Genomic DNA, 16848 nt, shown 5'->3' with positions numbered 1-16848 from the left:
TGTATGTTTGGAAAATACTGTTATTATGATTTAAAATATATATGTATGTACGAGATGCCAGAAATGATGATTTTTAGAATATGAAGCATGACTTTAAACGGCATATGTGTGGCATGAACATTATTTTTATGTGAAGTGAATTAAGATATGATTGATTTTACGAGCAAGCATATTTCCAGGTATTTTGAAAAGACGAGTATGTTATACTGAGTTTAACAAATATATGAAAAATGAATCATTTTCAAAATGTAAATACCTGAAACGTATTTATGTTATTGGCGCGAGGCCATGTATATATATTATCGGCACGAGGCCATGTATTTATATTATCGACACAAGGCCGTATTTACGATTTGGCGCGAGGCCATGTATTTATGATTTCGGTACGAGGCTGTATCTATGTTTTTGGCACGAGACCGTGATGATGTTATGTATGTTCATGTATTATATGTTATTACAATCAGGATGTTAGTTTAGTTCAATTCAGGGCTCGGTACCGTAGCTATATATGTAGATCAGATATCTACGTTAGATTAGTGCTAACCATCCCACGAGGGGATGAGAGATGGATAGTCGATGTGGCTTTCAGTAGAGTGTGGACGTCCACCTGGCAGTCCGGACCAGGGTGCGGTGCGCCCATCATACTTACAGACATATTTGATTCGGCAGTGGTCGGCTAGCTATTGTCGGGTCCCGCCTTCGGGCTGCACAACCCGTTATGGGGGGTAATACATGACATTAACTAGCTATTCATCTTGGGTATATTTTCAGTATTATAGTTATAGCAGATGCTTGTGTATGTTATGATTTATTGACAAGTATAAAAGTACATGATTATCCAGTATGATATTATGATTATTTCCAGAGTTATGAAATGTACTGTATATGTATAAGCACTTAAATGTTCATGTTGCCACACGGCAGTATTTAGTTTATTTTCCCTTACTGAGAAGTGTCTCACCCCCAAACTCAATTAATTTTTTCAGGAAACCCAGAGAAACCGGCGGGTTAAGGCCGCCGTTGAGTGAGTGGAGCTTCCCTACTAGAAGGGTAAGCGTTGAACTAAGACTAGGAGATTTTTGTTGTATAGTCCTAGTGTTACTTTTTGATTTTTGGAGATTGTACATATAAACAGTTTATTGATGATGTAAACTCTGGTATTATGTTTTATGATTGGATGTTGAGATTTTACTTTACTGTTGCTAGGTTTTTTGCTGTGTTTGACAGATATCCTCGCTACCCACGGGTACGGGTTGACCATCTTATCTATGATGTGACATTTTATATTTAGAAATTGAGGGACGTTACATTTGGTATCAGAGCCTAAGATACTAGGTTTTGTAGACTCTAGAGTGTAACAGTAATAATACCAGAGTATAGGATAAGTGAAATTGAGGTGTGGTTTTGTAGGCTAGATGCCAGACTTTCGTGGTGGTTTGTATGGTTTTCTTGGGGTGACGATTTCAGGAAAGTCATTATAAACTATCGTTAGGTCGGGTATTTAGGTTGCAGGATTGAGCCTTGAATAAAGATCAGGAATGACAAGTTAATTAGGAGAAAAATATTATATGCGTTGAGTGATAAGTATATAGAAGGAGGTTTTGAGTTAAGTTACTTGTTTTCAGGATGGACCTTGGTGGCAAAAGTGCCCACGCCAGTGGGAGTGAGAGTGTTGGACCTTTAGGCGCTGTGGGTAGTGATTCAGATGCCGTTTTACGCAGCGTAGCATAGCAAGTGATGGCAGAAGTTCGAGGGAACAGGGTGGTCTGTCTATAGGCCACGATAGTACAATCGAGAAATTCCTAAAGATGAGTCCTCCAGCTTTCTCAGGAGGGACGGATTCTGCAGTCGTTGGGAATTGGGTGCAAGAGATGGAGAAGATATTCGCAGTGTTGCAGTGTTAAGAGGAACAGAGAGTGCTGTTTGCCACCTATAAACTGACTGGAGAGGCCGAGAGATGGTGGTCGGCGGTGAGATTGTTAGAGCAGCAGAGGACTATACTTGTAGAGATGATGTGGGAATGATTTAAAGAGATATTCTTCGATAAATATTTTCCAGCCTCATCCAGGGAGGCTAAGATTGCAGAGTTCCTGAATCTGAAATAGGGACAGTTATCAGTGCAACAGTACGCGGCGAGGTTCATCGAGCTGTCTCGCTTTGCCCCGTACATCATCCCAGATGAGGCGAAGAAGGTACGGCAGTTTGAAAGAGGCCTGAGGAGAGAAATTTATAAGCAGGTATCGATTTTGAAGTTGCAGGACTTCACCGAGCTGGTTGACCGAGCCACTATAGCGGAGATTGGTGATCGGTTGGAGGCTGAGGTGCAGAGGCAGAAGAAGAGGTCTACACCTTCTGGTTCTCAACAGGGAGTTGGTCGTGCTGCATGGAAGAGTGGTGGCTATTACAGGGACCAGAGATAGGAGACCGGGCACCGTGGTTTCCAAGGTGCGCAGCCATCCCCAACTTGCCCATCTTGTGGGAAGAGACACCTAAGGGAGTGTCGTGCCAGGCAAGGTGTCTGGTATAGGTGCGGGGAGCCAGGACATATGATGAGGGAGTGTCCGATACAGACTGGTACTGCTCCGGCTCCTAGACCTGCATAAGGAGGTTACCAGGTACCACGAGGAGGCTAGCAGAGGAATACGGCCCCAGTCAGAGTTTTCGCTTTGACGCCGGGTGACGCTGAGGCGGCTGGCGACGTGGTGATAGGTACTGTTAGTATGTTTTCATTTAAGGTTATTACACGTTTTGATTCTGGTGCCACACATTGTTTGTGTCCTTGGAGTGTGTAAATTTATGTGGGGCAGGGACGCAATCATTAGATGTCGAGTTATTAGTGGCTACACTGACCGAGTCAGCGGTGAGATGTAGTAGGGTACTTTGTGGTTGTCCAGTTGATATCCAGGAGAAGATTTTATCTGCTAATTTGGTGGTATTAGATATGCACGGGCTTGACATTATTTTCGGCATGGATTAGCTAGCGGCTAATTCTGTTATTATAGACTGCCGTACCAGGGAAGTGATATTCAGACCTCCAGGGAAACTAGAATTTAGATTTACAGGGTCACGAGTGTAGTCCTTACCTCAGATGGTCTCAGTAGTTCAGGCAAGGAGGCTGCTTCAGAATGGCTGCCTGGGATTCATGGCTTTTGTGAAAGAAATGTCAGAAAATGAATTGAAGCTTATCAATACGCCTGTGGTGAAAGAATTTACAGATGTGTTTCCAGATGAATTGCCAGGTTTGCCGCTTGATCGTGAAGTAGATTTTTCCATTGATCTACTGCCAGGTACAGTGCCTATTTCTAAAGCACCGTACCGAATGGCGCCGGCAGAGTTGACCAAACTGAAAGATCAGTTGCAGGATTTGCTAGATAAAGGCTTCATACGGCCTAGTGTATCTCCGTGGGGAGCTCCAGTGCTGTTTGTAAAGAAGAAAGACGGGTCTATGAGGATGTGTATAGATTACAGAGAAATTAATAAAGTGACCATCAAGAACAAATATCCTTTACCCCGTATCGACGATTTATTTTATCAGCTTTAGGGTACACGGGTATACTCTAAGATCGATCTCAGATCAGGTTACCATCAGGTGAAGGTGAGAGCAGAAGATGTATCGAAGACGGCTTTCAGGACCAAGTATGGGCATTACGAGTTTCTTGTTATGCCCCTGACGAATGCTCCAGCGGTATTTATGGACTTGATGAACCGAGTCTTCCACCAATACCTAGACCAATTTGTGGTTGTTTTTATTAATGATGTACTGGTCTATTTGAGGAGCTATGAGGAGCATGAGATACATTTGAGGCGGGGTTTACAGATGCTTAGGGAGAAGAAGCTGTATGCAAAATTTAGTAAATGTGAGTTCTGGCTCGAGAAAGTTGTATTTTTGGGGCATGTCATCTCAGGAGATGGAATTTCTGCTATTATAGTAAGCCCTCGAAGTTATTTTATTAATTAACCGTATTCACATAAATTAACAGATATGCATATAAGACACTCCTTGTGACAAACACGCCGTTTACATCCCTATGGCACAGGTTGTGCGGCCCGAAGGCTAGACTAATGTCCTGGGGGATCCACTTAGACAGTAGTCATCTATACTCTCCGCTAACATACTCCGCGAGTACACGCAGCTCCAACTACTGGTTCGATTGCCCTCACCCAAGGGTGCATTCTCCTCACATAGGTAAATCAGACAAGGCCACCATACACCTCTCAGCACAGGTGTGGGTGCACACGACCACATAACAAATCTCTAGGAACGGTACTGTGCTCACACTACACTGGTCCCCAGGGTTCCTAAAGCATATCATGCAATTTAAATAATAGAAAATATCATTTAAAACATCATTTCACATATATTTCTTGTTATTCCAAAAACCCGGGCCCCGACCAAAAATACAATTCAGCTTGTAGCCATCAAATAAAACTCGGCCCTCAGCCGTCAAATAATAATCCTAGCCCTTGGCCAATCAAACAATACCCGACCACTGGCCGTTAGTTCAAACCCCTGCATTTCATAAACAGTTCCAATATTTTCACAAGCATTTCTAGTATTTTTCACAATAATTCTAGTATTTCAAAATCTCAAATCCAGATGCACAATAATCCATACAAATTAAATCATATACCACACAATTTTCCACATTCTAACATATCCATTAAAATAAACAAGCTTTCCACCGTTCATTTTATTTAAAAATATCATACTGTATATCCTACGTTTGTAAAACCTATTTCGCACGATTGGTTTCCAAAATAACATTTAAATTCCCAAATGAATAAATAAATAAATAAATATATTAATTTAATCGGTTCAAATTAAATAAAATTCTTGACTTAACTTAATCCCCTTATCTGATTCCTGAAAAAAACCCGCTAATATCTCTGCCTACACCCCAGGCGTTAAAAAAAACCCTGAGCCCTGAAATTCAAAATTCACTATATTATTTGTCACAATTCCTGGAATAACTTTTCCTAAAATTTCCCTAAGTTCTGAATACCCTAAATAGCCTAATAAAAGCCTAAATTATTAAACTTACCCCCGATTTAGGATTGGTACCCCGGAGCTTCAATTCGAAAACTCGTTCCAGTTAGATTGTAGAGAATCTCCCCACGAGTCTCCTGATAATTTTCGTTCGTTAATGAGACTTATAGTTTAAGAGAAATTGAGGTAAGTTTGAGATTTAACCTTACCCCAGGAGATATGCCTACGCTGCTCCTATGAGATATCCGCTCTAATAGAAATGTTGGTGGCGGTGAGTAGAGTCCAACGGTATATTTAGATTTTTTATTAGCCGAATAATAGAGACGAGATGGAGGAGAGTGGGAGAGAGAAGACGAGGAGTGCGTTGACGCAGACTGAGAAAGAAAGAAAGAAGAAGAAGAAGAAGAAGAAGAAGAAATAAAATAAAAGAAAATTCCTGTTTCTTGATCCTTTAGAAACCTGATATATATATATATAAAATATTATTATTATTATATTATATTATTTAATTAATAATAATTTATTTATTATTTTTAAAAATTTTAAATTTTAAATTTAATTTAATTTTAATTTTAATATATATTTTTTAAATTTTATTATTATTATTATTAGGATTACTACATGACATCAGCTAATTATTCATCCTGAGTATGTTTTCAGTATTATTAGTTATACCAGACATTTTATGAACTATATGATTTATTAGAAAATACGAAAGTATTTGATTATTCAGTATGTTATGATGAATGTTTCAGATATACGAAATGTACTGCTTATGTATAATTGCATCAAATATTCATGTTGTCACATAACTGTATTTAGTTTATTTTCTTTTATTGAGAAGTGTCTCAACCCCGAACATTAAATGATTTTCAGGAAACCTAGAAAGACTGGTAGAGCGTGACCGCCGTTGAGTCCGTTGTATTATCCTGCTAGGAGGGTAAGTTTGGACTAGGATAAGGGGATTTTGATGTGAGGTCCTAGGGATGCTTTGTATTTTTGGGAGATTGTATATAGACATAATATTTTGAGATATACTTGACTCTGGTATTATGTATTTTGTGGTTATGTGTTTGTGATTTACATTTACTGCTGCCTAGGTTCCGCTGTGTATGACTGGTGTCTTCGCTACCCATGAGTTTCGGGTTGAATTTATTATTAAATATGTTTTATTATATGATAAATTAGGTCGGTCGTTACAGTATATAACCGACACCTGTTTTCCACATTTTTAGTATAGCAAAATGGAACTCCAGTACCCATAATTCATAGAAATATTATAAAAGAATCTCACATTCCATTTCAATCCATATGTCACACTAGTTTAGTTAAAAGTCCGCTATATGGTATAAAATACAATAAACATCATTTGAATGAGAAATAAGGGATTTAAGCATCTCCTACAATAATATTAGTGCAAATAAAGAAGTTTTGTAAAGTTTGGAGATCATACGCTAAAATCCTCATTTTTAGCAAAAATCGTAAAATCGTAAAAACGACATTTTTATCCCTTGAAATTTAGCAAATAAGCAATCAAATTATACATATAAACATAAACTAGCTTTTTAGCGGTTTAGTTTTACAAAAAAACAGTTGTAAACAAACTCTCCTTACCTTAAACCCGAAACTAGAAACACGAACGGAACGGTCCAAAACAACGACCCTGAATCACTGAAACCTAAAAACCACAGAACATTACTTCTCTATAATCTCGACTACTATACAAGTACCTAATCAAAATCGAAATCAGATCCTTACCTCGATTTTTTGGAAAACCCAAAAAGCTTCAAAATGACGATCCGATTCGCTATATTTGTAGAGTTTCCTCCTCTGATTTACGCAGGAACCTTCGATTGTCGAAACAAACGACGAATGACGAAAGATCTTAGAGAGAGAGATAACTCGCTGGTTTTAGAGAGAAAGAGAGAGAGCTTTTGAGAGTATCTTAGCCCTTAAGCAACCAAATAGGATATTTATAGGGCGCTTGACCGAATCAAACTCGTCGATGAGGTGGCGCCTTCGTCGACGAACTAGCCACGTAGTTCGTCGATGAGCCAGCCACGCAATTCGTCGACGAAGCCAAATCTTCGTCAACGAGCTCGCCTGGATATTTTCTTTGGCTCGCTCGGTATTCCCTCGTCGACGATGCTCTGAATTTCATTGATGAAGCACTGAAGGGACCTCGTTGACCAATACACTACCTTCGTTGACGAACCCTGCGGAAATACTCCTTATTCCCTTTTTCTTATTTATTTTTCTTATTTACGGGTTCGGGTCTCTACAAATAATATAAAAAATTCAAGCTTTTAATTATTAAGATTAGGCAGATGTATACACAAATATAGTTACTTTTATATATTTTTTTCTATTTTTTAATATTCTAAAAAGTATTAGTTAAATAAAAATCAATAGGAAGGTAGGAATTTACTGTATGTCCGTATAACTAAATTATAACAACTCACAATACCTAATCATAAATAATTCATAATTTTTATTTTTTTCAAATCCCTTTTTTAACATCTTAAAATATTGGGGATTAATACATAAAATAGATACAATAAAAATAAAAATGAATATAACTTTATTATTATTATTATTATTATTTTTATAAACTTCCAAATTAATGATTAACAAAGCCTGCCACTTGCATGCTACCTGCTCCCAGCCGTCCTTTGGCCATCTGGCGCCTACGTGGCACTTTGCCACCTAAGCACGTATGTCATATACACCACCGGTTGGGTGGCGGTGTTTGGATGCATATGGTTGTGATTAATTATCAGATAAGTTGTATTAAGTAATTTTGGCTTTATTTACACACATAAGTCTACTAATTAGACTGTGCATGCTTGACACGTGTATGGGACATAGACAAAGCTGGTTTGATTGAGAATGATTAGGGAAAATGATAATTAATTTAAGATCTAAGTAACTTTCAATTAATTAAAATCAAACATGTGAGAGAAAATAGTATGCTTTCAAACCAAACTAATCTAAAAGTTAATAGATTCATGGATCGTTCGATTAGACTAAGTTGACCGATGCTCACAAGCAAATTGATCCAATTGCTACGAGTTATTCCCCAAAACATTCCTTACATTTATATTTAAGTATAGAAAATAATCAATTCATGGATCGATCCGACTAATTTGACCGACGTTCATAAATAAATTGATCCTACAATGACGAGTTAATCTATAAATCATTATTTACATTTACCTTTAATTTATAATCGCGTCTCATATTTACGTAAATTTATAAGTTGTTTTTAACACACTATCGATCCATTTGGGTCAACGATTTTACTTGGAAAATTATTATAAAAATGAAAATTTATTTTAATATAATTAAAAATTAAGAAAATTAAATATTAATGACGGGTAAATCAAAATTTTGTTTACAAATTTAATATATATATATTTATTTTTTTTCTTACTTTTCTCGGTAATCAAATATAAAAGCATAGATTCTTTGATTTTTTTTCTAAATATTTATTAAATCTCAAAGGCAGCCTAATATGTATACGTAAAATAAAAAGTATAATTTTGTTTATAAATATTATAAGACGATAATTACACGTATACCCATTTTAACCCGGGCATATACTTTTTAAAATTACCATTTTAACCATATTCACAGATTTTTTTTCTGAAGCTAATCAAATTTTAGAGGTTAATTAAATGGAATCCAAAGCCAGTTGGTATTGATTTGACCTGTCTGATTTGATTAGAACACTAATATTTGGGCTAATCGGTTTCCGCCGTATGCTGCCTTTAAAAAATTTAAAAAACTATATTATAATAGACTATATGATATGATATTATATATATTATGTGATGTTACTGTAGAGAGGTGGGCAGCTAGGTAGAAGTGGGTCTACTTGCTTTCTGTACAAGCAAGAAATTGTGTAAAGACCTGGGGGGTGTGGACTTTTGAGGCAAGTGCACGTTAGCTAACGCTAAGCTAAGCTAAGCTAAGCTTGAAATTTGAACCTCGTGAACTAAAAGCCATAAAACACCTCTCACAGAATGTCTGTTTTCAGTGTTTTCTGAACTCTGATCTTCATTTAATTATTATTTTAGTTTCAAAAAATCTAATTAACCAAGAGATACGATCCGTCCCGAAGCGATTTTGGAGTAGACTTGTGTTCGAGATGGGGAGAATGAGACATTATCTATTATAACCCGTAGCTACATGTTTGGTATATGAAAATAGTATCAATGATATTGTGTGGTTTCATCGGATTATTCAATTTAATTATCATTCTATTTTGTTGTTATCTTATTCCATTTCACAAAATAAATATGGTGTAAATATTATCTACTTAGGTTTGCTTAAGTGGCGAGGACGAATTTAGAGTTTGGTGATTCCAATATCTCAGGTTCGATTCCTTACTTGTGGTTTACCTGATGAATTATGAGAGATGTGTTAATGAGTAAAAGACAATGTTTTCATCTTCTTGATTTGGTACCTCCTGCATGGACCTGAAGGGTTGGTGCAGGTTGTAGTTTTGGGTCATAAACAATATATATATATATATATATATATATATATATATATATATATATATATGGCGTAAGTGTTGAAATAATTTATTTTTAGGTGTTGTCTTAAGATAAGATGAGCTCATTATTTCAAAGAATGGTTTCAACGCATTAATTATAGAACGCTACTTGCATTAATCCTTGGACCTATACAATTGAGAGATGCTTTGCTTTGAATTCCAATATTGTGGGTGTTTTATGTCGCTTTTTTGGGTCCTAACATTGACTAACATCTTGTGATTTGTAAGTTATGAATCATGAATGGAAATTATCTACAAGTTTTTCTCTAAAATCTAACCTTATAAGACAACAATAGAAATATAATTTTAAGTCTACCGTCCTTCTTGGGATTCTTGGGGCCCTTCAATTAAGGGAAGTTTGCAATTATACTTGAATCTTTCATTATGCAGGTTGCGTGTCGGTAAGATGAAAATTGTTCTGTGACTCACGCCCTACATTAGTCATTTTGATTGTAGAGTTTCTCTTAATTGTCAACCATTTAGAAACTTAGAATTGGCTTACTAGTCTTAATAGGACCCTTTAATTAAAAAAGAGTTTGGGCATAATCAGTTAAATTTGAGCTTTTCAATATTTTGGACCTTACGGTCTTATGGTGGCACCAATTGTTGAAACTTAAACTTATCTAACTCTTCACACAAAATGTATGTTATTGGTTTTGACTCGTAACCCCTATGCTCTTAAAAGATTCTTACAAAATCAAATAAGTCCCAACCTTATTAGTCATTCTGTTGATCTCAAACAATGCAAAATATGACACCCTCCTAACTTCTCTCCTTAGGCCGCCAATATATTTTTCTATATAAAATCTCAAACTTATGCTACACAATAGAAAGTAATTCATATTTAATCTTGTTTGAGCCCTAATAATGTCATAAACAATCTTATATTCTCGAGTCTTAACAATTACAAGGCCTCATAAGCAACCTTACATCACTAACACACATATACACAAGGTGAGTTAACTTGTCTCCCATCTTATTATTCTTTTCTCCCAAATGTCAAATTCAAAAGATTCAACGACAAACTTCCTATGTTTAGAAAAACTTCTGATTTGAATTTATATTAAATTTGAATAAAATATAATATAAAATTATATTAAAATTTATCCAAATCTACTCAAATTTAAATTCAAAGCCGGGGATTCATGTTCTCAAGCATTGAAAATTTTCCCTTCACAAGAATTAAAATAAGGGTTTTTTTTTTAAAAAAAAAGAAAAAAAGAAAAAAAATTGGGTAATGGAGGAACTAAGAAGAGAACCTCAACAGAAGGGGATCTTGCAAATCCTTATTCTTTATTCTGTGTGCGCTCAAAAAGCTTATTCTTTCAGCCTACCATACATTTATTCATCATTTTCATATATGCCCTACCTCTTACCTAGTTACCTTCTCCCTCAAAATCATTTGCCTTTTGGCAGAGAAAAAAGCTGTGCATGCTGAGTGCAAAGCAACGTTGAGTTATTATAACAACACAACGTATCTTTTTTCTTTTCCTTTTCTTTTCCTTTTGGGGGAAATTGATTAGAATCATTATAACTCAGCTAGCTCCTGATGAACGTAAAATGAGAGAGTACGATCGCTAATTATGAAAATTTTGGGATTTAATTGATTACATGCTAGTACAACAACATGCATAGATCCGCTAATTCCATGATCATCTGTTACTCTCCAAATTTCCAGCAACAGAGTCGCCATGCCCATCTTAACCCCAAAAAAATAATAATTTAAACACCTCCTCGTTTTCGTGATCAATCAAACATTGGATTCCTCGACCCTGTTATTCTAATTTGGGCGATTTGATTGGTTGATTGATTGTTCGTGGTTGTTAAGGTTTTGATCTTCTGAAAGCTGAGGAAAAGCTGTTGCAGGTGCTGGTGCTGCTCTCTTCGTGCTCTTCTGATTCATTGCCTGAGATTTCTGTGACGCCGCTGGATGCAGAGGAGGAGGAGGACGACGAGGAAGGGGGCAGAGACAAAGCAGTCGTTCTGTCTCTGGTCATGAAATCGTAGAAAACTGGCTTAGTTGTGATTCTGCGAGTCCCATTATTATTGTTCTTGTTGTGATCATCCTTGGGCTCTGTGATTTCTTCCTCATTCTTGGTACTTCTTTTCTTCAGAAAGATTCTGCACAGCACCCAATTCTCCATTTGGACTTGCGCTGAGTTCTACAGTGAAATATGAAGAACAATCAGTAAATTATTAAACAAAAAATCGTTGTGTATAATTAATTTGAAATGGGTTTCTTGAAAATTAAGACATTGGGGGTAAAACATACAGGAATGTTTAAAAAGTTGCATATATGCGTATTATTTGAAATGGGTTTCTTCAGAAACACTGCATATTGGTTGTTAACAGAGCACGACCCCTGTGTATCATCTGAAATGGGTTTTTAGGAAACTGAAGAAGTTGGGCCAAAGACCTTTTTTGGATTTAAAAAAAAAATATAGTTTAAAGGCTTGAAGGATAAATTTAAGAGAAACAGTGTTTTAAGGGTGCTCAACACTGCACAACTTGAAATGGGTTAATTGGAAATTGAAGATACCGGGCGAAAACAATTCTACTTTTGGGCTTTGGGTTGAGGCAGAAAATGAATTTAACAGCTTCAAGCACAAGGCAGCAAGAAAAAGGAAAAAAGAAAAAGGAAAAGAAAAATAACGCTTACCTGGGCAGAGTTGGAGTGTTTGGTTTGGAAGGCAGGAGAAAAGGGTGGAGTAGCTTGAGCAGCAGAGGAAAGGCGATACTCATGCATGATCCAATCCGTTCTGGAGCCGTGTGGAGGCTTTCCTCTGTAAAACACGAGCGTCTTCTTCATCCCTACCACTTGATTATTAATATTAATGCTCCTTGAACACACTATTGGCTTGTCTATTCCCGTCGCCTTCCAGTACCCTGAGCACGTCGCTCTGTTCGATCTGTTCCCGTTTGGGTACTTTGCTTCCCTGGTGCTGAAAAAGTACCTCTCCTGCTCCCTATCCCCTGCATAATCCCCACACAATCCCACTTTGTCACACACCATTCGTTTTCCCAAATGCCCATATAATTAAATCTATTGAAAACAGAGTAATACTTGCTGTAATGTCACCATATGGCATTGTAAAATGGGAAATTGATATTAATCTCAAAATGCTAAAAACCCAGAAATTAATTTTACTCTTTTTTTTACCCAAATACAAGTACAATTCTACAAATTCAGAACCTAAAATTTAGGGGAAAGGAGAAGAAGCCAGGAACGAACCAGGCAAATCCCAAGGATCAGACTTGCAGAGGTCGACTTCAGGGATTATTGAAGCAGGGAGGGGGAAACAGAACACCTTGCGCCTGAGGTACTGAACCACGAGCTCTTCGTCCGTTGGATGGAACCGGAACCCGGGAGGCAGCCTCACCACTCCGTTCTTCACGAAACTCACCTTCTCCATTACACCACAACCAAAACCAGACCCCTCGAGTCCCGAACTCACCCCCCCAACTCAGCAACTGAACCCGTAACTCAGAAATTGTTATTGGACTCGGACTGGTTCAGCCCTGGTAATGCATGGAAGGAACAGGGGAGATAGAGAAACAGAGGCGAAAGCGTGGTGGGTGGTGAAGAGGGAAAGTGTGGGTTCTTTTATAGCGCGCTGCTGTTGGGAGCTTAGTGAGAGAAACGGGGAGACAGGCGAGAGAGAGAGAGAGAGAGAGAGGGGTTAGAGACGACGACCCGTTTGGCGTAAACCAGACTCAATCTCTTTTTCTTTGACGACTCATATTTTATATTAAACAAAATTATATATATAAATAGATAATCATACAAACGTACGTGTTGGGAAGTTAAAGTTGTAAACTTTGTAGGGCTGGAAAGGTTAAGGGGCGTTGCTTCTTTAAATGAACTGGAAGCAGAGTGGGAAGAAGCCCGCGGGGCATCAGAATAGCCAAAGCTTTTTCATTAAAGGCCGCTGTTCTCATTTTTCAACTCTTTTCTTTCCTTGCTTTCTTTAACGCATTTCTCATTTCTTCATCGTCCATGTTGTGTTTGGCTTGCAAGATTTTACGTATTCTTTTTGAAATAGAAGTTCTAAAGCTACTAATTTGGCTTGAAGAATCTTATACATCAATAATAAAATGATAAAATATACGTTTTCCAATTCTTGTAAATGACACCTAAGACTTTGTGTAAAATGCTTATGTCAGTATTTAATTCAATTAACTTCAAATGTTTCTAATTAAATGTTGAGATCAAATTTCAGGCTTACATTTTTTCAAGTTATTTTAGTGAATTAATTGGGATGGAAGAATACATACAGAGCACTTTTTTATATAATCCATTCATAAATTTTAAAATCATTCATTCTCAGTATATTTTATTTTAGTGTCGTGAAAGCAAAATGGGAGTATTAGATTAAACGTGTACCCTTTACCATTTCTAAATAAGAATTATTCTTCTTATTAGTAATATTAACATTAATGAAATTGTGGCGTTGGGGTGGGGGTGGTAATTTGGTCATTTAGGGGCAAGGAGCCAATCCCAGAGAAGAAGAAAGCCCAAAGTGGGAGGGAATAAGTGAGGGAGTATGGGCCGTAGGGGAATGGGCTTTTGTTGGGTTAGGTCTCCGTAAGGGTGAAGTCACCTTATGTCATGCTTACAGCTGGACCTCACCCAACACCCTTTAATGGTGAACTGTGTTGAAAGTACCAATATGCCCTTGGCCTTTCACTCCTCAACAATCAACATACAGTTGAGGTGCTCTTGCCGTGGGGGACAAAACAGTTGATTCTCCACATTTAAGGATTTACCCCAAAAATTATATATATATGCACACACAATGGGCATCTTTTTTTTTTTAATTATGTGCAGCCAAATTTTGTTGTAATTATTTGAATTCAAGTGCTTTTATTATTTTTCTAAAAAAAAAAATCTACATATTTTTTAGGCTCGAGTATGACGATTATCAAGTGCACACATCGTTTGTATTATTTTTCTTTATTAGATAATGAGACACATTAATATGAAATTTACATTTTTGTGTGAGAGAAAAATACTTAATAATTTTTGTTGTAGGTATACTCTCCCTCTTAAAAGGTCTTCAAAAGCTAAAATTATTTATTGTAATAATTTACAAGTAATTGACTCTTTAAGATGGACCTGAATATCATCTTCGTTTTTAGAAGATGAAAAATGAATTATCTTTTTTTAGTTTGTATTTATTTTTTGTCATTATAATTAGAAAGAAACCATGAAATATTGTGGGATCCAAATATTTGTGCAAGTCAAATATTACAAGTTATTTTATTTTTTACATTTTGCAATAAATTTTTTTTTAAAGTCGGGTAGGCAAAACAATGAGCACGACTAACACTTTTTTTTACATTTTCTAGGAGAGTAAAATCTAAAATGTTTACAATTGGATGATATATTTTTTTAAAGACATTTTTTGCATTTTATTTTGGACCTACTTATTATCTAGCTTGTGAAATCTAAAATGTTGTACGAAAATGAAATGATGTATTTTAAAAATTTATACTTTTGAAAATGATATGCCGAGTCTATGGAAATATTTTTTTATTTAATTTATATTTTTAAAAACATTCCACAAATCAAACACCACTCAATTAGTGCATATTTTTTTAATTTTTATTACTGAAATAAAATATAATGTGAGCAAAATTGTGTGGAAGTCAAATCCCTCAAGCAATGGCTTCACAAAAAATAGTTTCAATTTATTATATTTTATTTAAAAATGGAGAGTACAAGAAGGGGTACCAATAAAAGGGGAGTGAAGTACGGACAACATTTCATAATTCCATGGGCAGATGGGCTAACGAGGAGTAGGGATGCCCTAGTCCATGAAAAGGATGTATTAATTCCAATTTTTAATTAATATAAATTACATGTAATTATGTAATTATATAATTATATATAAAGCTAATAGTGTTCTCTCCATGCGCAAGGATGCATGCATTGGAAAAAAACCCTAACATCTAGAGTAGGTATAGCAATGGAATGGGATCCTGCAGTATGGTTTTTGTTACCAATATATATATAATAATTTTTAATTCTACACCTACTTAATTATTTTGGATATATAAGTAGTTAAAATATATAAACTAAAAGTTTAAATTGTACGCATGCCAACTGGCGTTGGTTGTCGAGTTCAACATACAATAGTAAAACTATGAACGTTTGGACCGTCATGTAAGTTCGATATTTAAATTATACTGTGTTTGCTATTATTTTCAACAGTAGATGCTATTATTTTCAAGACATTATTTTTTAATGGAAACTAAATGTATGTAGAGTGAGGCTAGTATCAAAATAGGATCTAGCATTATTTCATTTAACTGTGTAAAAAATAATTGTTTATGCTTATTGAATTTTTTTCAAAATTAATTAAAATATATGAAGTTGTAGAAGAGACTACATTGGATGCATGCCAACTGGCTTTAATTTTTAAATTCAATTTGCATCATTGAAAAAATTGAACATGATAATTTGGACCGTCTACTTAGATTAGACAACTACTTTATATTTATGACTATTTGTGATATATGCATAACTAGCAATATATCTATTTTAAAAATAACAGCATATATTATCACAACTTAATTTTCATAATTATTGGTGTGTGTGTATTCTTTAAAGTATGCTTATAACTTTTTCAAAATATAAAAAAATTATATTACTAATATTGGCACGCCACACAAAAAGAAAAATATGCATAGAAATATTTATAGTGTATAGAATTACCATTTATAGTTGTCTTAATTTAATCGGACTTTGATATTTAAAATGAAAGGAAGAGGGAAAGGTCCGAACATATTATTTGGGTGAGTTTGTTCAATGTCCAAAACTATCGTTTTTTTTTTCGCCCTCTCTCGGTAGTTTTTTTTTTGGCATTATTTTTTTATTGTGAGAAATAAAATTAAATGATAGTATGTGTGTGTGTGTGTATAGGGTGCACGCATTTAGATGCGTGTGTAACTAAGGACACCTTGAGGGTGACAATGCCTAGGAATGGCATCTTTACTTTCTTAATTACATTTATGTCCTCATTAATTATTATCTCTATGGTCAAAAAAGGAAGTTAAGTGTAGAGATATATTTTTGGGTAAAAAGGGGGCGGGGAGAGGGGTAGTTTGGTCAAGGGGGCAGGCGAGGGTGGGTGGGGGAATAAAGGGTGGGGTACCCCACATGCCCCCAAGACGATGGGCACCCACGTCGGATGAGGAGTAACTGACAAAAAAGCCACCTTCAATGGATGCCCCATTTCAAGATTTCCTAAATCTTCCTGTCTCACCATCTTGGATCAAATTTGTAAAAAATTTAAGA

At 35.9% G+C, this 16848-nt stretch overlaps 1 protein-coding gene across 1 annotated transcript; it reads right to left on the bottom strand.

Annotated features, from left to right (window-relative positions):
* Positions 1-11129: 11129 nt before the first annotated feature.
* LOC131144821 (NAC domain-containing protein 83) lies at positions 11130-13369 on the bottom strand. The gene is made up of 3 exons (XM_058093707.1): positions 12781-13369; positions 12208-12521; positions 11130-11710 (listed from the first exon to the last, which is right to left on the bottom strand). Exons 1-3 carry the CDS (start codon positions 12959-12961, stop codon positions 11372-11374), a joined length of 834 nt encoding a protein of 277 aa, XP_057949690.1. The 5' UTR covers positions 12962-13369; the 3' UTR covers positions 11130-11371.
* Positions 13370-16848: the final 3479 nt, after the last annotated feature.

The sequence above is a fragment of the Malania oleifera genome, chromosome 12 (genome assembly GCF_029873635.1).
Source record: "Malania oleifera isolate guangnan ecotype guangnan chromosome 12, ASM2987363v1, whole genome shotgun sequence".
Taxonomy (NCBI): Eukaryota; Viridiplantae; Streptophyta; class Magnoliopsida; order Santalales; family Ximeniaceae; genus Malania; species Malania oleifera.
The sequence above is the reverse complement of the archived record's forward strand: the minus strand, read 5'-3'. Positions and strand labels throughout refer to the sequence as shown.

Coding starts and splice junctions, on each gene's coding strand:
- LOC131144821 (XM_058093707.1), bottom strand. CDS start 12,961: ATGGAGAAGGTGAGTTTCGTGAAGAACGGAGTGGTGAGGCTGCCTCCC. Junction 12,522..12,780: donor TGATCCTTGGGATTTGCCTG/GTTCGTTCCTGG, acceptor GGGATTATGCAG/GGGATAGGGAGCAGGAGAGG. Junction 11,711..12,207: donor AACACTCCAACTCTGCCCAG/GTAAGCGTTATT, acceptor ATTTCACTGTAG/AACTCAGCGCAAGTCCAAAT.